At 31.2% G+C, this 25,284-nt stretch overlaps 2 protein-coding genes across 2 annotated transcripts; one reads left to right on the forward strand and one right to left on the reverse strand.

Moving 5' to 3' along the window:
- Culd (CUB and LDLa domain) lies at window positions 1-9,164 on the forward strand. The gene is made up of 13 exons (XM_088269579.1): window positions 1-107; window positions 724-844; window positions 1,649-1,843; window positions 2,809-2,987; window positions 3,226-3,409; window positions 4,050-4,199; window positions 4,278-4,460; window positions 5,452-5,571; window positions 5,717-5,935; window positions 6,723-6,831; window positions 7,197-7,263; window positions 7,422-7,596; window positions 8,308-9,164. Exons 1-13 carry the CDS (start codon window positions 93-95, stop codon window positions 8,691-8,693), a joined length of 2,103 nt encoding a protein of 700 aa, XP_088125705.1. The 5' UTR covers window positions 1-92; the 3' UTR covers window positions 8,694-9,164.
- A 7,988-nt stretch (window positions 9,165-17,152) lies between these two features.
- LOC148303673 (syntenin-1-like) lies at window positions 17,153-25,224 on the reverse strand. Its single transcript, XM_088269549.1, has 5 exons — window positions 24,979-25,224; window positions 24,291-24,525; window positions 21,900-22,240; window positions 21,055-21,318; window positions 17,153-18,601 (listed from the first exon to the last, which is right to left on the reverse strand). The coding sequence occupies exons 2-5, from the start codon at window positions 24,516-24,518 to the stop codon at window positions 18,550-18,552; spliced, it is 885 nt and encodes a 294-aa protein (XP_088125675.1). The 5' UTR covers window positions 24,519-24,525; window positions 24,979-25,224; the 3' UTR covers window positions 17,153-18,549.
- Window positions 25,225-25,284: the final 60 nt, after the last annotated feature.

Raw genomic sequence — 25,284 nt, forward strand, 5'->3', positions numbered from 1 at the left:
TATCTTTTCTGGTTCCTTCTTACCAAGAAGAACTATGTGGAGCTTTCAACACACGAACCATATATTTACAGTTGGGGGAGAATGGAAACATTATGCATAGGAATCAAGTAAAGCTACTTTTTTATATTTTGCACTATTTATAAACTTTTTTAATGTTTAATTTTGTGGTCTCGTCTCATCTTATTTTAATAAATAATATTGGCCAAATCTTTTGAATATCTAATAGTTTAATCCTGCACTAATACTAATCATATAAACGCAGTGTTAGCTTGATCGTTAACATATGAAGGAAAGGTAATCAGCCCTCCGCTACAGATACCAGTCCAGGGTAATACTGAATAAATATTAGAGTGAAAAAACCACTTATATTTATATTTGACCTCCCCTGTGAATCAAACCTGGGACCTCTTGAACGTCAGCCAAGCGTGCTGACCATTACAATACGGAGGCGAAGTTAATAAACAGAAGTACTACATGTATTACTTTTGTTTATAGGATATGTAAAAGTAAAACATGCAATTTTGCAGGTAATGTATTGTTCAGTAATGTATTTCTTTACCACGGAATATTCCGGCCCCGGGGTTTCAAATGTTAAGTTTACCTTTATCACACTTTATCTTTTTTACCAATATTTGCTAATTTTCTTGTGGCAAACAATTGAGAGATCATGTTGATAAATAAGTTTGTGAACATATGTATATTATTTATGCAATCACATTTTAGACATGGATTGAAGAGAATATTTCACACTGTGGTGTGGAATTAGTGACATGTCCTTCATGCCGCATTCACATATCATTAATTCAACTGGATTTACCCCAAATGTGTTCCAATTCTTCTATATGTAAGTATATTGCTAATTTATTATTTTATAATAATTAAAAAAAAGAAACTTAAAATTTATTATCACCGCAGTATAAGCCTGTGTACACCTTTTCAAATAATTTGATTTATTTTGTCTATGATTATTGTAGAAGTAATTGCTTTTTTTTAAACTAGATGTCGCTAGTAATCTATGAAAAAAAAAGCTAATTACATATAAGGGAATAAGTGCAATCAAATGACGTGATGAAGATTCATTTTATTGTGCTGTACATATGTACGCTGAAGACATTTTGTGTTAAACAACCTTTCTTTGGGCAGTTTCGGTCCTGAGCTGCACCTTGATCAGAGCTAAGATAGCAGTCATCAACCAGTGGTCCACAAACCAATAGTAGATTTTTGTCGGAAAGGGTTATAGAGTTGTGTTGGCACTGTTTGAATTTAAATATCTAGGACAGTCCAAGATGTTATATAATATTCCACTACTCTTTCAGACTTTATTTCACTGTGGAAGGTAAAAGAGATTAATTTTTCCCCAAGATAATCTGAAAATGTTCCCAAATCTTAATGGTTATATGAAACAAGGGAATGATTTATATACTCTTTAGAACTATCCAAAATATACCAAATAGTCATCAATATTAAGAGTATCAAATTGTAACAATATGAACAAGTTCATCATTTTCAGAGAAATAAGTAATTAGTGATTCATACACCACTAGTTGTGGACTGATATCCCAATGGATTTCAACAAAAAAAAATTGCATTTTTGACAATTGATATTTGTACAATTATAATAATTATCAAGGTATTAATATTTTTACAGTAAATTCCACATCTGAGCAATGTCCGTGCAGTGCCCTCACAGTATGGGAGCCCTCAGCGCACAGTGCTCCGGCACACCGATGTTCTTTGGCCGGCACAAGTACTTACACAAGCTCAACCCGTTCTGTCGGAATATCATTTGATCTAGTCCCACAAAAGTGGTCTGGATCTTTCTACATGACCTTTATCTCGCAAAGTTTGTATACCTAATAAATAATTTGCTAACATAATTAGCTAACATAATAAGTAACTAAATTAAGCAATATTTTGAATATTGAAAGCATTAACTTTGTGGATCATAGTGATATTTTATTTTAAGAAATAAAAAGACGTTTTTTGATCCACTCACATTTTTATTAACAAACAACTAGTTTCGGCAACAACCTGTTGCCCTCTTCAGGGTTTATTTATGACTCATTGGTTGTCACTAAACTACTAGTTGGACTAACTATTTGGTTGTTAGTAAAAATGTGAGTGGATCAAAAAACAAAGTCTTTTTATTTCTCAAAATAATATAAATTTAGCACATTCGGAAGCCCAAATAATAAAGAGACCATCTGAAGAAGTCTGGTAAAGCAGTAGTCTGTATTAAAATGTGCTGGATCTTCTTGAATGTTTATTTTCCACAAATTGGAACTGTGTCTAGTTGATTGAATTAAAATGCCTACCAGAGCAAATGGCCAATCAAAAATTATTGCCGGTCTATTCACATCAAATGTTAACAGGAAAAGAAGCTGACAGAATTCTCTCAAAACTTATACAAACCCTCAGTAATTACCTTTTGGTTTATCTCAAATTTAACAGTCATCAATATTAAAAGGAACCAACCCACAGAGTGTTAAATTCTAATACATCATCGAACCAAAAACTAACGTTTGAAACATGCAAAAACTTGTTTTGGTACAAACCTTTCGCTATCTACGTAAATCTTCTTTTATGAAGTTATTTGGATTTCTTTATATTTGTATGCCTTTTTAAAAAATATTTATTCTAAAGGTCTGATGAGGAATTGGAAAAAAATGGAAAGGCTTGATTATTTAGCAGTTTATACCAATATATTAGGAGTAATTTTATGAATGTTGCATTTTGTAAATTTTGTAATCACTAGGGTGAAATAATAATATAGTAATTACTGACAGAAATCATATTTTGTTTTTACAGGAAATCAACAATTCATTCAAGGTTCAATTGGAACGCAGGGCTTCTTAACTTCTCCAGATTTTCCATCATTATACCCCCGCGATTATGGAGTGGAACACATTATACTGTGCACAAATGAAGATTGCAAGATAAGGCTTCTATTTACAGATTTTCTTATTTCGCCAGCATCAATAATGGAGGTAAAATTTTAATATTTCAAAAGCTTTTATTAAAGGTGGAGACTGACCGGAGCATTTCGTCGTAACATCGCTCGCGGCGAGCATCACCGAGCATCCGAAACTATGGATGGAGCGCTCGGCTCGGTGTACTGACTGCCTGAATGCTCGCATCGTAACGTGTTACGTTATGACGAAATGCTCCGGTCAGTCTCCACCTTAACAGTTGATGAAATATTAAAATATTGCTTTGTTATTTCAGTTTTATAATTCAGATAGCAAACCTATCCAACTTGTTTCGGGACTAATTTCAAGACCTAAGACAGTTGTATCTTCGGGAGCTTCTCTTACAATCAGGTTTTTCGGAAATGGTGGAACTTCTATGGGATATAAAGCTACTTACCAATTCCTTAAAAATTCTACAGATGTTGATAATTTAAATACAGGTTAGTTACAAAATTCATGTATCGAAATAGTATTGATATTTAGTTTAGCAATATATTTTATTATTAGTAGAATGCAAACCTAAATATTTAATTCTGTATCATTGCTATTTACTTGTTTGTTAAGCTCTTTGTAAACATTTTCCAAATACCTACCTATTACATACTACATAATATGTACTGTGTTAGTGTATCTGCAAGGAAGAATTTACTGCGAGTTTCTTTCTATATTTGGTACTTAATAGCACTTTCTGCCTCTGTAGTGTAATGGTCAGCACGCTCGACCACCGTGCTGGAGGTCCCGGATTCGATTCCCAGGGGGTGTCAAATAAATATAAGTGATTTTTTCACTGTAATATTTATTCAATATTACCCTAGACTGGTACCTGTAACAGAGCGCTGATCACCTTTCCTTCATGTGTTAACGATCAAAATAACACTGCGTTTATATGATGCAGTGCCCTATGCACCATCGGGTGCGGATGAGGGTTTAAAGATATCACTTTAGTTATTAGACAGCTAATGACTTCGTCACAGCACCCCAAATCAAACAAAATAACAATTGTAAAATTTTATTAATATGTATGTAAATGGTTTTGTACGTTTTATCTTTACGAATTTCAATTTTAGTTATTATTTTTAGATTGTGGAGGTGAGGTGGATAATCTTGGTGGAACCATTTATATGACGGGCGTACAAGGATTCTACGACTGTGTCTGGTTAATTCGACCAGCTGCAACCATATCTCACTTCAAAACTCACATTTACCTCAAGGTTATAGATTATCCTAAAGGTAACATTTTTTTATTAAATTCTAATCTATCAGATATATAATTCGGAATTGTACATTATAACCACAATTTTTTTTCAGGCAACTTGTCATTGCATCACGGTTTGACATCAGAATCTCGAATCATCGAGGTTTTCACAGAAGCTAATCTTAGCCCTATAGAACACGTTGCGCCTATTGCCGATGGATTCTACATTTCCTTTAGGGGAAACCTTATACCGGAAGACAATCTAATAATAGCTTACTCAGCCTTTGCTTACATGGGTATGATACTTTCACATTATAAACTCTTACGCATACTTTAATCTTTCTAGCTTATTCAAATCGTTGATATAATATAAAAGAATAAAATAAATTTTAAAAATATATAATTAAAATGTAACTATGTTTTAAAATCACTGTAAATATTTTATTATAACTTAATTATAATGTCTACCAGTTTCGAAGCTAATATTGATCACTCTTGATAAAGAAGTGGTTAGTTTCGAAACCGGTAAACATTATAATTAAGTTATAATAAAATATTTATCGTGATTTTAAAACAAAATTACATTTTATACAAGCTAGTATTAATCAGTCTTGATAAAGAAGCGGTTAGCTTTGAAACCGGTAGACATTATAATTTAGTTATAAAAAAACATTTATGTTGATTTTAAAACAAAGTTATATTTTAATTATAAAATGGAAAATCACAAAGTTAGTGCTTCAAATTTAAATTATAAATAAAAAAAGCTTTTTCCTTTTTCATTTTATTTGACCATCAAACGGTTGTTGTCTTTAATGACATCACTAGTTACATATTTACTGTTTTCAAAATACAGAATTATGTTTTTCATTAAAAACTATCGGCAATATTTGGACCAGGCTACTCATTTCTAAAGGCCACATCCATTTATCTGGTTCAACATAAAGCCGCTTTTGTAAAAACTTTAAGTCAATCCATTGACTACTTTTCGAGTTTTGTGGACACAATAGTATGGAAGCTAAATTTTTATGTGTAAAGATATTGAGATTATTTTCATAAATTTGACACGAGTCAAAAGCCTGTATCAGAGTAGCCAAGCATGTGGCTTTAAGCCTGCAGGTTCTCGCACCTTCATACAATAAAATATTTAGTACAAAAACTCTTTTTTGTTTTATTGGTGTAAAGACATACCATCCCTTTTTCTCTTATTTTTATGTTTTAATAAATATTTTATTCAATAGTGTCAGAAAGTACTTGTGCACTATTTTATTTCATAATAAAAATTTCTAGATTGCCTGGCCGGAATAGATCTACTCTGTGGAAATAAACGATGCATCTCCGTGCAACTGATGTGTGATTCTGTAGATAATTGTGGAGATAGCAGTGACGAGGGTGGAAACTGCAAATCAAGTGAGATATACATTTTTATAATACTATAGCGATTAGAATATAACAGTAGGCTAATACCTATTGTTGTGTATGTACTGAATTGGCATGATCAGCCCTTAAAACCCCCATAGGTTTGTTTTGACTTTCATCAATGTGAAACTTTCAGGTGATCTCGACAGAGCGCTGGGCCAGTACTGGTGGCCTGTGCGGGGCTCCGGGGGTTCGGGGGTCCCGGCGGGCGGCGCAGCGCTGCTGTCGCTGGGGGCAGCTGTAGCGGGTGCTGCCTTGCTGCTGGGCACCGCACTGTGTCGCCTGCTGTTACGGGGGCACCCCACGACTCCGCACACTCACATGGACCATGCAAGAACTATAGCACATTTGCTCAGTGAGTTTGGAATTGTTATTAGTTACTTTTAAGTTATTAACACACTTCGGACGGGAAAGGTATTTCTACTCGTTCGGTCGATTGATGCTTAAGGACGGGAAGGGTATTTTTACCTTCTGTGTTGGCCTCATTTCAAAGACAGAATTGAAGGAATTACACACATACTTAATATTTTAATATGAATATTATGTATCAATCTCTTTGTTAAAATCTTAACTAGATGTACATAATTATCAAATCCCGTCACCAGCGGTCCGCGGGCGTAAAAAACACCCATCTGAAATGTGTTAACATATTGATTGCATTAGAGTTTTATTTTCTTGAATTGGATAGCTCTAAATTTTTTGGTGCTTAATTTATTTTAATTTTTTTCTATTTTGATTTGTCTATGAATAGATTTGTTCAAAAGTTTGTAATAATACAGTCACCTGTCACTGTAGATTCGACTTCGAGTCTTCAAATGTTATGTCTGGTCTGTGTTGCTGTACGAGTGCAAGACTCGAACACTGCTTATCAACGTGATGAACAAAATTCTGGCCTTTAAAAAAAATATTTTTATTGAATACTCTGAAAATCAAGGACAATCCAGATATCGAATGAGGCTATCCAGATACGGATGCACAAAGATCAGATCATATCGAATAAAACTTATTTTGTAAATTAATAGTATAGAAGGCCGGGAGACTTATGTGCAATGATTTGCATTTATTCATTACCACGATCTCCATTAAGCTGTCAAAATATCAATGAATTTAATTTCATAAAAAAATTTAATTGGATTTTTCAGCTATTGCTGAACTTGACGACAGAGATGAACCTCCATTGTATGAACCACCACCAGAATACAGCCAAGTTGTTAAACCATCTCGACCACGAAGGAAACATTCAACGCAAAGGTAATGCACCTTCATTCAATATAATTTTTTTTTTAATTTTAAAGGAATAACCGCAATTATACTTTTGCTATTTTAAATTTAGAAAATGTATTTATTTATACTATTTACTTATGTTAGTCTAAGGGAGCCTAAGAATACTTTAAAATCAATAAAACTTACTAATCTTTACAACTGGATTATACAAATCGTAGGATATATTGCATAAATCAATTTATAATGTGAAACAACATTTTAGAATCATTTATCAGCAACATGTGCCAGCATTTTCTATTTTGACGTCCTTGTATGAAGTTTTTTTTTTCTCTTGTTTACTTTTATAAATTGATTAAAAAATATTGGAACAAATATTATTGACATGTTTTCAGACTAATTGAAAGGGATTCTTCCACTCAGAGGCATTGTGAGGATTCATCTTTACCGAGCAGTTCTTTGGTAAGTACTTATTAATTTACTTTTTCTGTCAATAACTAAATCATCAAGGTTTTTCAAATACATAGTATAATAATTAATTCAACAGCAAAATTAAGTTTCCGATTTTATGACAGTGCAAACTAAAGTTTCTTGGTTCATCTATACTTTTATTTTTCTAGGCAACAGACATGAAGAAGCAATATGTAAATTTACCTCCTGAACCAGTCCCAGAAATGCTCAACAGCACTTTGGTCAGAGTTCCGGACACTTCTCCTCCTATGTCTTTGGAAACCACAGGTTATAATGAACAAGATATTGGGTTATCCCTCACTCTCTCCACGTCATCACAGAAAGGTTAGATTTTTGCCTTCCAGAAAAATATTACATAATATGTACATACAGTAATTAAAATTATGTCATGAAAGGCAACAGGCAAATCAGAATGAGAAGTGTTGCTTATGATTTTTTTGTTTATTTATGACCTCCAACTAAAAACCTTAATAACACAGTCCATCTTCCAAAGTCAGACCTGAGATTTATGAGGAAAGACAAAGTGAACGATATAAGCTATTTTATTTTTATTTATTTATTTATTTCATAGATACATAGATACATATTTATTTCATAGATACATTTACTATATGCAATACGGCTCTCTAGACATGGCCTGTGTTGAGCCGAAATACTAACAATGTTAATACAATTTTTTATTATTATTATTTGTTTTTTTGTATTATTAGATTATATGCATTTTATACAAGAGATACAATAATAATTTACAGTATAAAAGTTTTACAATAAAATAATTACACCTGGACTTTAATTAAATCACTTTCTACCCTGTCCCTTCCAATGCGAAGCAACCAACTATACAAGTGTTTGCATAATTCTATGTTTATCTTTGAAGTTCAATCTCCAATATCATGGCAGCGATTTAGTGTGCATAAAAATATGTAATGACAAGTATTGTTTGTTATATATTCGTTAAATAATCTTTGATGAATGGCTACTGAGAAAAAAATATATAAAGATGCAGAAATACCAATAACCTGTATTTTTTTTCAGCTGAAAACACAGCCCAAAATCTTCAATGGATCTCTGCTACATCAAACCACCAAATTTCTGGATTGGCATCACCATCTAATATAAGTGCTCTTTCATTTGATACGCTGTACTCATCAACTGATCAAAATTTTATAACCATTCCGCCTCCAAAACTCATCAAAAGCCATTCGCAAGATAATTTACTACAACTGCGAGCCGATTTTGCAAATAGAATGATGCAGGAAAACTATGATTCGGATTTGAATTCATTTACTGGTCAACCAAGGCCTCTTGGTAAACCTGGACCATGCAGTCAACGTTCTTTAGATGATATAAGTATTTTAGATTACCCCAAAGCACCATTAGAATTTGCAAAAGGTGAGACGAGTGTTGTTGAAAATAACTAATTGATGACTTGTTCAAAATATAATCGCAAACACTATTATAGTAATACAATGACATTATATAGGTGGCATTTTTGTGATCAAATGTGCATTTTGGCTGTGCTGTATGTAAAGATACAATGTACTGATAATGATGTAAAGAATATTGTGAGAGGTTTGTAACTTGATCTTGCAGGGATGAAAAATTACTTGCATGAAAACTTACAGATTTGGTATCGAATTAACTTCACAATGTAAATTTTGAATACCAGTTATTGTTTTTTATTTATTTATATCATGGGGCTCTGGTATCAATAATAATATCTCGTAATTAGGATGCAATCGGTTTATTCAACAGGTCGCTATGACAGTACAAGAACAAGTGTGTGCAGTCTCCTTTGTATCAATCTTATAGGGGTTGGTAACATAAACATTCCCCACGTACATTGCCCTGTGGGCGCTTGGGGTCATAGTTCAAGTTGTTAGAATTATTGCGCCGTAACATATATATATATATATATATATATATATATATATATATATATATATATATATATATATATATATATATATATATATATATATATATATATATATATATATATATATTTTTTTTTAGATTGCCAAGCTTATTGTTATGATGCTATCTTCCAGCTAACCGAAAACAGACTAGTGATAGTGGTTAAAGTTAGTGCATACAGCTGTTTCAAATCAGTCAACAGTATTTTTTCTGTTAATGTAAAAATGGGGATTGTAGTATTTTTTCTGAACTTCAATAATGTGTCGATTCTTTCTAATACCAAGAAATACTTAAATTTAAAAAATATATATTTACATTTATTATCTTTATTTAAACTATTCATAGATTCGGCGTTAACTTTGTGGATTAATTTTTTTTTTTTAAATTTAACACTTGTACAATATAATACCACATAATGAGTTTTATTTCATTACACGACTAGTTTCGAAAACTAACAGACATTTTCATCCACAGGTTTTACTTTTCACCTGTAGATGAAAGTGTCTGTTAGTTTTCAAAACTAGTTGTGTGTAATGATATAAAATTCATTAAGTGGTATTACACAAGTGTTTAAAAAAAAATTAAATCTTTATTTATGATTTAACATACTGTTGTTATTTTACTATTTATTTTAAGATCAGCTAACATTGTTATTTTTTCCATCTCGTATATGATTTCTTAATAAATAAATAAATATATAAAGAACTATGACTGTACATATTTAACTTATTCAATAACCCTTGACCATAACTATAAATAAATCATAAGTCATAAATCAAAAATCGTAAATTTTCAGTTGTGCATGTTTTCGGAATGCCCAGAAAATGTACTATATCCCAGCAAAAGAGGCATATTTTTGACTTAATATTTACCCGCTACAGGGCAGGAAGTGTTGTTTTCGCATTTTGAAGAAAAGGTATTGTTTAATAATTTTTTTAAATATACTAAATATTTTTTAAAATGGAGAAAAAACATTCAGGTTTTACCTAAAAAGATCTGTTGCACAGTAAAAAGTTCAATAAGTGGCTTGATTTTTTTTTACACATTGAATTTTATTTTGAAACATTCTCCTGAAAAATCAAGTTTTTTGATTTATGACGTTCTTGAAAGGAGTGAGCGATATGGGATCAAACGGAGATCGGACACAGCAGTAACAAAAAAGCGCTAAGAGTGTCAGCAATGAAGACTCTAAGGAGCATATCTGGCAAGAGTCTAAGGAATAGAATAAGAAACCTAGGATAAGAGAAATATCCCTGATCAAAGATGTCATTAGGTGGGAAAAGCAACAAAGAGGACAATGGTATGCGCATGAGAGGAGAATGGAACAATCTAGACTCCCCCCCACATTGCATTGCAAGGCCGTTGGCCTTTCCGCAAGGTAGATGACTCCCAGGCAGTGGTCTGCCTGGTCTGGTGGTCCAAAGAGATGGATTGATGCTGGGAATCGACAATGCAGGAGACTAAGCCACAAGGTCTACACCAAGAAGATAAAAACAACCCACTCCTCTCATCCTACAAGTATATAAATCCCCCCCACTCCTCTCATCCTACAAGTATATAAATAGATTCGATTCCTAGTCTAATTCTAATATACGTTTAACCTCGGCTCGTAACGCATGTCTGTATTGAAAACTATAGTGCATGTTGGTCTTCGGGTCGACCAAAAATCGCATGTGTTAGACATTTTGTGTAGTTTTGAGTGTGTAAATGGTGCTATGGTGGTGAAGGGTAGTATTGTTTGCATGCTGTGTTAGTGATTGTCCTGACGAAGAGACGGGTACGTCTCGAAACCGGTAGACGTAAAAATCTCGGTGAGTGGTTATATACTAATTTTATTAACATTTTTGTAAAAAAATAAATAAGTAAAAATGACTAACCACAAAGTAAATGCTTTAAATATTAATAATATTGAGAATATTATAATGGCGAGTACGGCCTTAAAACCAAATCATTATAAAAAACTCACAAAAAAATATAGAATCACTTCCCTAAACATATACTTTTATCAAAAATGTATTAAAAATAACATTTTCCCTCAATTCATTGAGTCTAAATTTGTAACATTCTCAAAATCCTCTAATATCCCACAAAAATCCATCCTCAAATTAAAAATAACGTTGTTGAAAGAAGTTTTAAAAAATGCCTTCAAAATAAGAAATGATACAAAATTAATTTTAAAAGTGTTGCACATGGAACTAACTCATATCCTACATCCCATTGAATGGGATTTATTCGATGATAAAGTAAGACACTTTACATCCATAGAAGCATACAATAAAAAATGCCAATTAGATAAAAAAATTAACGAGTTGATAAATAAAAAAACACTAAAAATAGATCACCCAAAAATACTAAATACGCATAAATTTCATGATCGCGTAGTGAATCTCTCTTCACACACATTCCTACCCGATGAAACTTCATTATTGTCAAAGGGTTTAAAATTCAACTTACAGTACAATATTAAAAATGTTAAACCCGCGTTAGATAATTTAGCTATGGATGTTGAAACAGCATTATTTAAAGAACAAAAGTCCTATCACTATAAATGTGCGGAAAGTTTAAATAATGAAGTAGGCAATTTAAATAATTTGATTATAAAAGATACTAATTTCACCCAAATATCAAACATTAAGACAACATTAAAAAATAAAGAATTAATTCTAACAAAAGCCGATAAAGGCAATTCGATAGTTATTCTAAATAAAAAAGACTATATTTCAAAGGTAGAAAACTTCTTAAACGATGATATTTTTAAAATCCTTCCAAATAACCCAACAAATAAATTCCAAGATAATATAAAAAATGCGATAAAATCATGTAAAAGCGATCTGTTTCCAAATGATAAAATAAAATCACAGTTAGTTCAATCAAATCCTCAAATTCCCAAATTATATGGCTTAATAAAAATTCATAAGGATAATAATCCCATTAGACCGGTTGTGTCCTCTTGTAATTCCCCAGCTTTTAAATTAGCGTCATTTATAACAAATACATCAAATAATTTAAATATTTTCCAAACTAAGTATACAATTAAAAACTCATTAGAACTAATAGACACACTTAAAAACCTGGTACTCCCCAAAAATGCAAAATTAGTGTCGTTCGATGTCGTCAACTTATTTACCAACGTAAATATAGAACAATCAAAAATAATTATAAAAGATATTCTGAATACTTCAGAATTACCTGAAAACATTTCTAATGATTTAAGTCGTCTTTTCAACATTTGTTTAAACCAAAATTACTTTCAATTTAATAATAAAGTTTATAATCAAACCTCAGGCTTAGCAATGGGTTCTCCAATAAGCCCATTAGTTGCGGACATATTTTTAGATAGTATTGAAAATAGTATATTTAAATCTAATAATCAATTAATTAAAAACATATTTTTATGGAAAAGATATGTAGACGATATCTTTTGCATTTGGACAGGAACAGAACGACAACTAACTTCATTTTTAAAATTTATTAACACCTTTAACGATAATATTAAATTTACGCTTGAAATTGAAAAAGACCATAAATTAAATTTCTTAGACTTAACTTTAACAGTACTAAATAACACTATAGACTTTAATATTTTTCGTAAGCCAACTTATACAGATACGGTCATTAATAATAGTTCCAATCATCCAATTTCCCACAAACATTCCGCTTTCCACTCGATGTGATACATCGCTTAGTGAATGTCCCGTTATCCAAATCTAACTTTGACACCGAGCTTAATACGATCAAACAAATTGCGTTAAATAATGGTTATAATGTAGAATTAATTAATTCTCTTTTAAATAAAAAAATTAAACAAAGAACCTTAAAACAGTTTTTATATCCCAAAATAATTAATGATAATAATAATAATAAATGGAGAAGAATAATGTTTATAAATAATATAACGAATAAAGTAACTAAATATTTACCAAAAAATATAAGACCGGCATTTTATACTAATAATAATATTGGGAAAATCCTTTTAAATAATAAAGATAAAAATAATATCCTAGACAATTCTGGTATATACCAATTAACTTGTGATTCTTGTCCTTCGAAATATATTGGTAGAACGTCGCGTAATTTTAATACCAGAATAAAAGAACACATACGATGTCTAAACAATAATAACTTCTCCGAATTTGCCAATCACCTCATAGAATCAAATCACGTCTTCAAAAAAGACACGGGAGTAAAAATATTAAACACTAATAATAAAGGGTTAAAACTAAATAATATGGAGATTTTTTATATTAGGAAAGCACTTAAAAATAGTATTCCTCTAATTAACAACCAAATAAATTTTACATATAGTCCATTGTTTGATTCGACATCGATTAAACACGATTCGTCAATATCCAATTCGAACCCCCCCCCCACTCCTCTCATCCTACAAGTATATAAATAGATTCGATTCCTAGTCTAATTCTAATATACGTTTAACCTCGGCTCGTAACGCATGTCTGTATTGAAAACTATAGTGCATGTTGGTCTTCGGGTCGACCAAAAATCGCATGTGTTAGACATTTTGTGTAGTTTTGAGTGTGTAAATGGTGCTATGGTGGTGAAGGGTAGTATTGTTTGCATGCTGTGTTAGTGATTGTCCTGACGAAGAGACAGGTACGTCTCGAAACTGGTAGACGTAAAAATCTCGGTGAGTGGTTATATACTAATTTTATTAACATTTTTGTAAAAAAATAAATAAGTAAAAACAACCCCTTTCAGTGCTGATTCCACACTGATATTAAGGACCTCATAGATCCCAGTTTCGCTGGGTTTAAATGTAATGTATCTTTTAAAATTATATAAATACTGACACATCATTTCCAAAAAAAATCATACACTTTGGTCTGGAGTATAATAAATATTTGGAGTATAAACTAAATAGTTTGAGCAAATTTATAAGCATAACCACCATTGGGGTCGATCGCCTTAGCTTGGACATGATAGTGTTGTCAATGCTCCAAAATGACAATACGTGGCGGGCATGGGACGCCTTTGCCTCAACCGTGATCGGACTGAAGGAGGATGCCGAGCGTGAGAGGAGGAGGCGGAACATGACCGCACAAGTAGATGTAGATCAGTAGACATGACAATGCCACACTCTGAAGTAATGCCTAACGGCGGTTCCGGAGTGTGGTAGATGCTCGCACGGGAGAGGTTTTTAGTGGGTAGGCCCTCAGCAGGGAGATTTCCACACTGCCAGTCTTGTGACCCGGATGTCACCTGGCGTCTTATAAAAGATTTTCCTCTTCCCACGCAAAACAAAAAAAAAAAAAAAAGTTTGAGCAAATTTGTAAAAATGAAACAATTGTTACTTAACTAGCCTCAATATTTTGGCAGGAAACCATTTTTTTAAAGAAGTAAACAGATTGAGCTATGATTACCAATATTGCCACTATTAAGCATCTACCTAGGGAGTGGAAATTTTTAGGTTGGTGCCTCAGTGTTGCCAACAGAACATTGATAGTTCTTCAAGAAATCCATCAGTTAAATTGGTGGGGGCCACTATCGCTGTTTAAAGAAACCAAAATTAATGTAAAAGTAAAAGTACATAAAAATAATCTTAACCATGCAAAAAATTCAGTAATGCATGAAAATTTTTTTTTTACAATATAATACAAATAATTTTGTCAAACATACTAGAAATAAATACCCACACCTTTCACAGACTTTGAAATGAAGTAGGTACTTTTAAACTTAACACATAATGGCCGAAAATTATTTACTAGGAGGTTGCTATTCTCGGTTCTAATTTCTTGAATTAAAACTTTTAAAAAAACTATGCACAACAAAAATAAATTAATTATTTCTATTTAATTTATTATAATTATAATAAAACACAAATTTGGTTCCAATAAAATAAATTTATTTGTAATTTTTACTTACTATTCATTAATCAAATACATTAATAGATCAGTGTCAAGAAAACCACACTAATAATAAAAATACATACTCAAATACACAACATCAAAATACAATATGTATACATAATTTTTGTATTCTTTTTAATCTCAAAAGTGATTATAAAATATGTAATAGCCATACAGTTAGCCTTTTACAATTAAAAATAAAAAAAAAGTCACCTTATACACCCTTCTCTTCAATTCTGTATAGATAAAAAAAGGAAGTGCTCTTTTTACAATGCACTTAAACATGAAATATGTATTGTACGTACATTGGAATGTGTTGTAAATAATAAACTACAAATGCAGTAAACGCCTTATTTTAAGAAATAATAATGCAATATAGAATAATATTTATTCAAAGGGTGACGAAAGATAGATAGGGTCCGTAATGTCTAAGCAACGTGACCAGAAAATCAAGTTTTAAGTAACAACTGAATATTTTGTATAATAAAAATTTTCACTTTGCTGTAATCTTTGCTTTAAATTGATTTTCTTGTCTCTTCATTTTGACAAGTCATTATGAAAAACAATAATTGCTAATATTTCAAACAAAGTAGAATAAATGCTTAATAAAAGGAATAAACTCTTATTCATTAAAAATAAATCAAAATTAAAACTTTTAAATGTGCTTTAAAGCATAAAAAACTGATAATAATAAACATACATTATAATCAGATGATGATAAGGCAGATGCCTCTGTAGTGCTGTGATTAGCACGTTTAGGAACCATGGCTAAAGGTTCGATGATATCAGAATTAGCACTAACTATTATACTGTTTAGTTTATGCCAAGTACCTGGCGGACAATACAATCAGTAGAATTTTTGTAATTACGGTTCTCAGATAAAAATGAAGATTTTTATTTGAAAAAACATGAACTCAAATATGAAAATATTAACCAAAGACAAAATTTTAAGGTAGACTTGCAACTAACCAGCCTTACAACCGGACATGTAACCAGCCTTAAATAAACTTTGTAATGTTGTTCCCGCCACAGCTCTCTGAGTAGGTTACTAGTACTAGACCTCAATGCATACACCACATAACAAAAATTCATAAACAGTTTAATTATTACTTTGATCTGTCGAGTATTAAATTTGAATAAGTGAACCAGCTGCGTATTTAATAATAGGATTAGTGATATATGTATTATGATTAAACATATACATAGCCGAGGATTAATATTACAACAAAACCTCTCTGGAATAGCTGAAAATCACATCGGAAACGTCACAATATATATTTTAGGTATATAAAGGTCTTAGAATTCATAATATATATGAAGACGCAGACAAACAGCTTTTTTTATACCGGGTATATCTAGAAACTACACTATTCAAATAAAATCTATACACGGGCAATGAAAAAATACCCACAAATCAGGTAAAATTTATACTTATATATTCTAATAGTTGTGAGACCAGGTTATTTCCATTAATTTGTGTGTGAACTTAATTTTTGGATTTTATTATTATCTCGATGGCAGTAACAAAAGTAATTTTGTTATTTTTACATTTAAGTATAAGTTTTTCAATGAGCAAAAAAAAGGATTGCCTTCGGCATCTCGCATTATATTTATTTTATGTTTTAGTAATGGCACTAATAAAAAATCAGTCAAATACATATAGAAATACACAGTTTGTTAATTGAATATTAGTATGTATGTATTATACTTTGCAACACTTTTAACTTTTAACCCTTATCCGCACCCAATTGTGCATAGGGCACTGCATCATATTGACGCAGTGTTATCTTGATCGTTACTTACATGAAGGCAAGGTGATCCCTCCTGCGCTTCAGGAACCAGTCCAGGGTAATATTAAATAAATATTAGGGTGTAAAGTCACTAATATCTATTCTCATCCCCGATGGGAATTGAACCCGGGACTTCCAGCACGGTAGCTAAACACGCTGACCATTACAACACGGAGGCGGACTCTTAACACTTGGGAGAAGTAAACATAGCTATCTCTAGACCAAAACCATCCCCTTAACTATAGACTAGTGTCGTTCAAATGGAAATTTCGTAAATTCGGTAAAAGTTTTATTTTATATAAAATTTCATTTTTTTGTATATACAAAGACTAGCAACGAAAATATTTTAATTTTATCATTTCATAGTGCTTTTTTTTTTAAACATATATGACCGTTAAAGAATATAATTTAATAACTTGATCTTTTGACCTTACTACAATGAAAAAATTGGATAATTTAAGTTCTTTTAATAATTATGAAACATTACGGTTTCTTACCTGAATTTGTGACTGTAAATAAATTCATTTAATACGGACAAAAAACACACTGAATTTATAGACAAAATACAAATTGTAAACCAGTGTGAGGTTGATTATATTTTATTTATCTTCTTTTTTGTATAATAATAAATTTATATATGAGTAGAAACATCAGTTATTATAGAAATACGCTGGGTATTTATTATTTTTGCAAAAACTGCAAAATATTTATTTAATAACAGTTTATAGTATTTTTTTTTTCAATTTATGGTATAACTTTAAGTGGGCAATAATTCCATATTGGTTTTAAATTTTATATTACGCCCAGTTACAAATATTTTTAGATGTAACATTGCAACACTGTATATAAATATATATGTTTCTAATGTTATATAAAACAGATAATATTCAATCATTTTGTAATTATGCAAGAACTGTTGCATTATAGAGTTTGACTGGTCAACAATATTATTCTTTAATTGAAAACATGTATGAAGAACAGAAGAGTTATTGGCGTTACCCCAATTATTGGCCTAATATTAAACACATATATGTATTAAGCTTTCATATATAAAGTAGGTATCCCATTTTCATGCTATGAATATTCTGCTGTGATGACATACATTTCTAGCAATACTAGCAATGCTAGTAATGATGTATATACATATGGGATGAATTATTGGGTGTTTTATTTCCTGATCGCGTAATATATTTTTTACTAATTTATCGCTTTGAATCAGAGTTGAAAACAGGTAACTATGCCATGTTTTAACAATAAAAAAATTAATCCAAATATGTCAACTGTTATACCTGTAGGCTAATAACTCTGATGTTTACCATACATAATACTGTGTTGTTTTAATAAACATACATCTATTACTATAAAAATTCAATGCTTTTCTACTGACAACAATGATTGGGGGACCAGAAATAGTAATACATACGTAATATAACCACCAAAAGGGAACAAATAAAAAATTATGTTTTAATTGTTATATAACAAATCACAAACCAAACAATATTTTACCATGGCCACTAAATTCAGCACCTCCAAAGATGAATGACCATAAAACGTACTTCAATAGTTTTAGATATAAATTTTGTTTTTAAAAATAAATAATAATATTAAAGTAATAGTACCAATTAACGGTCGCTTGCATAGTATTAGTAATAATGAAGGATACACATTTTGCGAATAACTTTGAAACAAAAGGGTCAATAAAAAGTTTATACGGCTGGAGTGTGGTCCATGGAGGTTTTCAACAAATTGGTTGCCATCCTGGAAAAAAACAAATATTCCATTTAGAAATTATTTCCAACTGATTAAATCAAATATGATAAGAATTTAAAATCACTATAATATAAGTGGAGGATTTAAAAAAATTTAATAAATGACACTTTGTCACATTCTCGTTTAGGAAATGATAACTGCCACAAGTCAAATTACACTGTGTAACCTGATAACATCAAAAAATGCATATTACAGTATGGAGAGTTATTTGGTTACAATAATTATAATGTATACAATGACAGGAAAGGATACACTATAACCAATGCCTTGTTGCATTAAGAAGTGTGACTAATATACAATCCGTTGGTGAAATATGTTGCTATTAGTCACTCTCAATGCCTTAGTCACATTTATTATTCAATCCATTAAGTATTTAAAGTTGTATTTTAACCTGTCTGGGTGTGAGTTTCTCCGGACAAAACTGTATCTGAGGAGTGAATTTGTTTTTGTGTTTTTTTTTTACTTTTAAATTTTTATATTATAGTCGATGCTATAAGCAACATGTTTTCTTGAATAAACAAAGATATTTACCCCAGTAAACATGATTTATATCAAAATTATCCAAATACCGATAAATCATGTTTTTAACATGTTTTGATATAAATCGTGTCATAAATCATATTTTGTATCGGCCGTACATGTACGTCCAAACTCCTTTGAGAAAAGTTTGGTATGGCCGTACATGTACGGCCATACTCCCGGACAGGTTAAAAAGAAAATATGTTTGCAATTCTGCAGCATGTAACACTCAAAGCAACTTGATAATTTAAAATATATAACAATTGCATTGCAGCCTGAATCTAAAGTGCTTAATTATAAACAAAAAAAAATTAAAACAATGTGAATAACATCATTACTTTATACCTACTATTGCCACTGTCTGTTATCATATTTACATAGATAAGAAAGTACAAAACAAAGTACGCTTAAAATGATAATTAAAGCAATTAAATTATGATTCATTCATTCTTTCTGCTCACAAGAAATTCAATGTTCGATTCTTGTAGCTCCATCGAATTAAAAATAAAAGGAAAAATATATGTTAAAACATAAGTAAATTTCATATTTTGTTAAGACATAAATCAATTATGTCTAAAAAAAATATGTATAAGTAAAATAATAATAAAATAATAAAACCCTTATCCGCACCCCAATGGTGCATAGAGCACTGTGTCTTATAAACGCAGTGTTATCATGATCGTTTTACTTATGAAGGAAAGGTGATCAGCCCTCCGCTTCAGGTACCAGTCCATGGTAATACTGAATAAATATTACAGTGAAAAAATTACTTATATTTATTTTTACCCCCCTTGGGAATCGAACCCGGGACCTCCAGAACGGTAGCCGAGCGTGCTGACCATTACACTACGGAGGCGGACAAGTAAAATACCACATCAAAACTAATTATTCAAGTGATAATTCCAAATGGAAACACTACACTATTCAGGGTCAGGTTTCAGATACCAGACTGTCAACAGTATCATAAATATTGAAGCTGTATTGCTGTAGTCAAATTTCATAAACATTAGATGCTAAATTGTGTGATGTTGGTGGTCTTGAGTGTTATAATAAGCTTTTTATCTTACAGTGCTGGTGCTTATACATATTTTAAATCATCATTTAATGTTTAAATTTGATAAACTATGAGAGTATAATAATTTTTATATTTCATGAATAAAATTTCAAATAACAATATATCACTCACTCCTTTCAACAAAGTCATATTTCAAAAATTGTCAATTTTCAGTTGTGCAAGTTTTCGGAATGCCCAGAAAATGTACTTTATCCCAGCAAAAGCGACATTTTAAACTTAATATTTACCAGCTACAGGGCAGAAAGTGTTGTTTTTGCATTTTGAAGAAAAGGTATTGTTTAATTATTTTTTTTAAATATACTAAATATTTATCAAATGGAGAAAAAACATTCAGGTTTTACCTAAAAAGATCAGTTGCATAGTAAAAAGTTCAATAAGTGGCTTGATATTTATTTTTAATACATTTGATTATATTTTTAAAATTTAAAAACGATTTCCTGAAAAATCTAGTTTTTTTATATATGACGTTGTTAAAAGGAGTGAACGATATGCATGTGACAATATGTCTCTTACCGTACCTAGTAGTATGGTGAATACTACACGGAAACTTTTATCACAAAATATTAAATATTTTCGAAGGTATGACGATTTATACACAAGTGTATAATTTTCAAAAAATATGTTAAAAACACTCGCTCCTCGCACTAATTACCGTACAGATCCGCCCGACAACAATGTGTTAATACAGAATGAATCAACCAAACAATTTTTAACAATCAAATAACACTATTTTTTTGTATTATAGATTCATTTTACTCAGGGGATGGGGAATGGAGAAATTACAAACAGTTGGACAATTTGGGTAATGGATACGTTCTAGCATACACAATAAAATGATGAAACTTACTTCTTGATCATGTGCTTGTAAATGCTGACAGGAATAATGGTAACGGTCATGACAGTATCCGCCTCCTCGATAATCTTCACTATCTCCTTATCTTTCAATCCCACAACATTTTGTCCATTTACTTCGACCAATTGATGGTCGATGAGCAAACCATTCCTCGCAGCGGAGGAGTCTTTTACAAGACCCGTTATTTGTCCATCTTTGAAATGGAATCCAATATGTCCAACAGAATCCTTGTGCAGAGTCAACGTGCGCTCAAAAGGCCTGAAAAGATTAGATATTACTTACTATACACCCAGTAATTGAAATAAAATCAATACAATTCCACCTACGGTAATTAGTGCACGGGACACTGAATACAGATTTATCAAGTCTCTAGATCATCAATAAAACTAAGGTACGGTGATCAGTCATACACTATAAGCACAAATGTGGGGTACCATTCTAAATAATTATAATGAAAAAACATTAGTTTTATCATAATAACCCATTCAGTAACCAAGATCAAAACCTTTTGTCTTGCAAAAGTGTTGACGATTACACTACAAAGACAAAAGTAATACAAATGAATACATACGTAATTATTATTTAAATATGAATTATTTTTTAACGATTGCCATAAATTTTGACACAATAATGAACACATAATGTAAATATCATACTGATTTTAGAAATAGAAGTAATATATATACTTTTATATTTTATCATAAATTCTAAGCAATTAGATATGTTTCCATTTTAACAAATTTAAGGGTTAACAAAATTAAACATTTAGAATTTTTAATATGGTACAATGACAGATAGAGCTCTAATTTATATTTATATAGATTTACGCTTTTGCTCACCTATCTCGGATGGAGAGTCGAATTCCATTAACCGGCGCCTGCTTCAAAATCTTGTGGGCTTCATCCATTGTCATCCCAGCGGCCGATTTGTCATTAATTTCCAGGACCTGATCTCCGAAGCGCAGTCCCGCCATAGCTGCCACGCTCCCCTTCATCACGAGACACACAAACAGCCCGTTGCTGACAGCGCGCAGTCTCAGTCCTATTTTGCCGTTGCCGTCTTTGCAGAGGACCACCTGACGTATGCCCTGCGTCACAAATGACTTCTGCACAGCCATGGAGTTTCCAGTCAACGGCGCCACCATGTTTCCCAACACATTCGGAGTCGGATAATTACTAGCCTGAAAAATAGTACAAGTAGTTCAGTATTATTGCAAGCTAATGAAGAAATACATTTGTAACAAATAATTTATGATGATATTAATTTTAGACTTCTCATCAAACATGAAGAAGAATATGGAAGTCATATTCTTCTTCATCTTTGATGAGATGTCAAAAAATAATATGAAAATAACTCCTGTAATTGGAGATAATCCAGATTTTGTGAACAAGTATTTGGACACACTCAAAATGTTGTAAATTTATGATGTGTTATGAGAATAAAAGAGCAAATATGCAAAATCTTTACAAAAAATAGTCAGAAAATTGCAAATGAAAAAACTGCAGCAGACTTAAAACACATTTATGTTACTTTAGACAGTCTATGATGTGAAAATAAAATAAAATAAAACTATGGGTTTCTAGCCAAGTGGAATGGCTGCAAAATAAAAATATTTACAGGAGATAAAATGACTAGCAAAATAATAACAATAAAACAAAATACAAGCACTCTTAGCCTGCAAGACAGGGTTTTTGAAGTTTCCCTAATTTAAACACTTAATACCCTCTATAGATAACACTGATAATAATTTTTTTTTAAACAACAATAAAATAAAAAATTTGCAATAAAAAAAATCTTGAAAATATAACTGAAGAAAAGAAATGTGCATTTCATGAAATTACAATTTTGGGTGACATATCGCTCACTCCTTTCAAGAACGTCATAAATCAAAAATCGACAATTTTCAGTTGTGCATGTTTTCGGAATGCCCAGAAATTGTACTTTATCCCAGCAAAAGAGGCATATTTTTAACTTGATATTTACCCGCTACAGGGTAGAAAGTGTTGTTATTGCATTTTGAAGAAAAGGTATTGTATAATTTTTTTTTAAAAAATTCTAAATATTTTTCAAATGGAGAAAAAACTTACAAGTTTTACGTAAAAAGATCTGTTGCACAGTAAAAAGTTCAATAAGTTGCTTGATATTGCTTTTTAATACATTGTATTATATTTTAAACTTTAAAAACGATCTCCTGAAAAATCAAGTTTTTTGATTTATGACGTTCTTGAAAGGAGTGAGCGATATATACAAATAAATACCACAAATTAGAAGTTTGAGTAAAAAATGTAATCCTTTTATCAACTATTCCAAAGATGACTGTTTAATCGGTTTAACTGTTTACTTCATCATAAAAAGTTAGTGTTCGATATAGAGACGAACTGTTAAAATCTTATACGTAATAAAAAAAAATTATATGAACTAACACAAACAGGAATTTTGGTTTAACCTTACACTGCTGAATGTTTTAATGAAGACGTCCCGGATTTCAAACAAAATCGAGGTGTCGGTTTACTTCTCAGTAAAAATTTAATTTGATCATTGATGACAAAAAAAGTGTAAAGATAAAGTGTGAAGGATTATTTATGATAATTACTTGGTCATTTGTTTCACTGTATTGGGGGCATTCCAGTGTCCCGGTTGAACATTTCAGAAATCTGGCAAGCCTAATTTTTATTTTTTTTTCTTTATTATATTATTATATTCTTTTGCATTTCACAATATATTAAAATTACAAGTATGTACAAAAATATATAAAATATTAATACAAAAAAAGATCCCACAATGGCATGGCCTGTGGATGGGTATACATTATATTTTAGGTTATAATAAGGGCACTGGCCTATAATAATATGGCAAGAATACAATAGATATTATCAGAAATAAAACTACAAATATTTGATTTTAACAGAAAACAAAAAATCAAAAATATGAAAATGAAAAAAGTTAGCAAATATCGCTCACTCCTTTCAACGTCATACATATATCAAAAATCGTCAATTTACAGCTGTGCATGTTTTCGGAATGCCCAGAAAATGTACTATCCCCAGCAAAAGCGGCATATTTTTAACTTAATAATTACCCGCTACAGCTACGCTTAAACTTTAAAAACGATCTACTGAAAAATCAAGTTTTTTTATATATGACGTGTTGAAAGAAGTGAGCGATATGTACTATGTAAGTTGTATGCTTAAAAGAAGAAGGTACCTAGATTATAATTATAAAATACATACGGGAACTATAGCAGTGGACCCTGCAATCTGCGAGTACTCGGGCATGTTGATAGCGATCATCTCCGGAGACAGCTCCAGTCCCATGTACTCAGATAGTGCAGGGTACATGACTCCTGTCCTCCCGCCCGCCCCGATGGCCGGATGATTCGCAGACTGTACCGCATAGTTCACTTGTGCCTGGACCATGTGATCCACCTTCATATCTTCCAGTGATGGGTAAAGAGCCATTCTGTAGCTATAATAACAAATAGCTTAATTTGGCAAGAAAAAAGTTGCAGCTGATATGTGTGAAGCACAAAAAGGAAAATAAAGAAATAAAATGTGTAAATGAAGCCATCGGCCACTAATCAAGATAGCACTGGATCAATTTAATGATCCCTATCCACATGGGCGTGGATTGAAAAATAAGGGGCATTACAGGTTTTTTTTTAGCAAAATGGTAAATGACTAAATCATTGCACATTTTTTTTTTAACATTCTCAGAAAATTATAATTAATATTGATTCATATAATCGATTAATGATTTATTCAAACAAAATATTCTAGAAATGTCAATAAAAAATTCTTTTCTGTGCTAACTATTATTAACATCGTTTGAGCTAGGTGACTCATTAATTTAGAACAGTGATATGGAATTCCCAAGATTAGTAGACAATGCTTCTAATAAAACAAGTAAAATAAAACTTACTTGGCCTTTATGGTAATAGGGCACTAATAAATATGATAGATAAGTCTCAACAGTTTTTTTTTTCTTTCAGTACGCACTACTCACAAACAAGATAGAATAAGCAAACAGTAAAACGATACCGAAGAAGAACTGAACGGCAGAAACGCAGACCAAAAATACACGCACAGACCAACACAAACTGATTCAGATATCAAACATCAAACTGCAAATTACTCGCACAAAAAATAGATAAACATTTCTTCACATAAACACCTACAGGTATTGCCAGGATTAAAAAAATCTTATAAGTTACCTACTTATATTATG

This window comes from Brachycentrus maculatus, unplaced genomic scaffold (genome assembly GCF_059751285.1).
Source record: "Brachycentrus maculatus isolate JH-2025_06_01 unplaced genomic scaffold, ASM5975128v1 h1tg000357l, whole genome shotgun sequence".
Taxonomy (NCBI): Eukaryota; Metazoa; Arthropoda; class Insecta; order Trichoptera; family Brachycentridae; genus Brachycentrus; species Brachycentrus maculatus.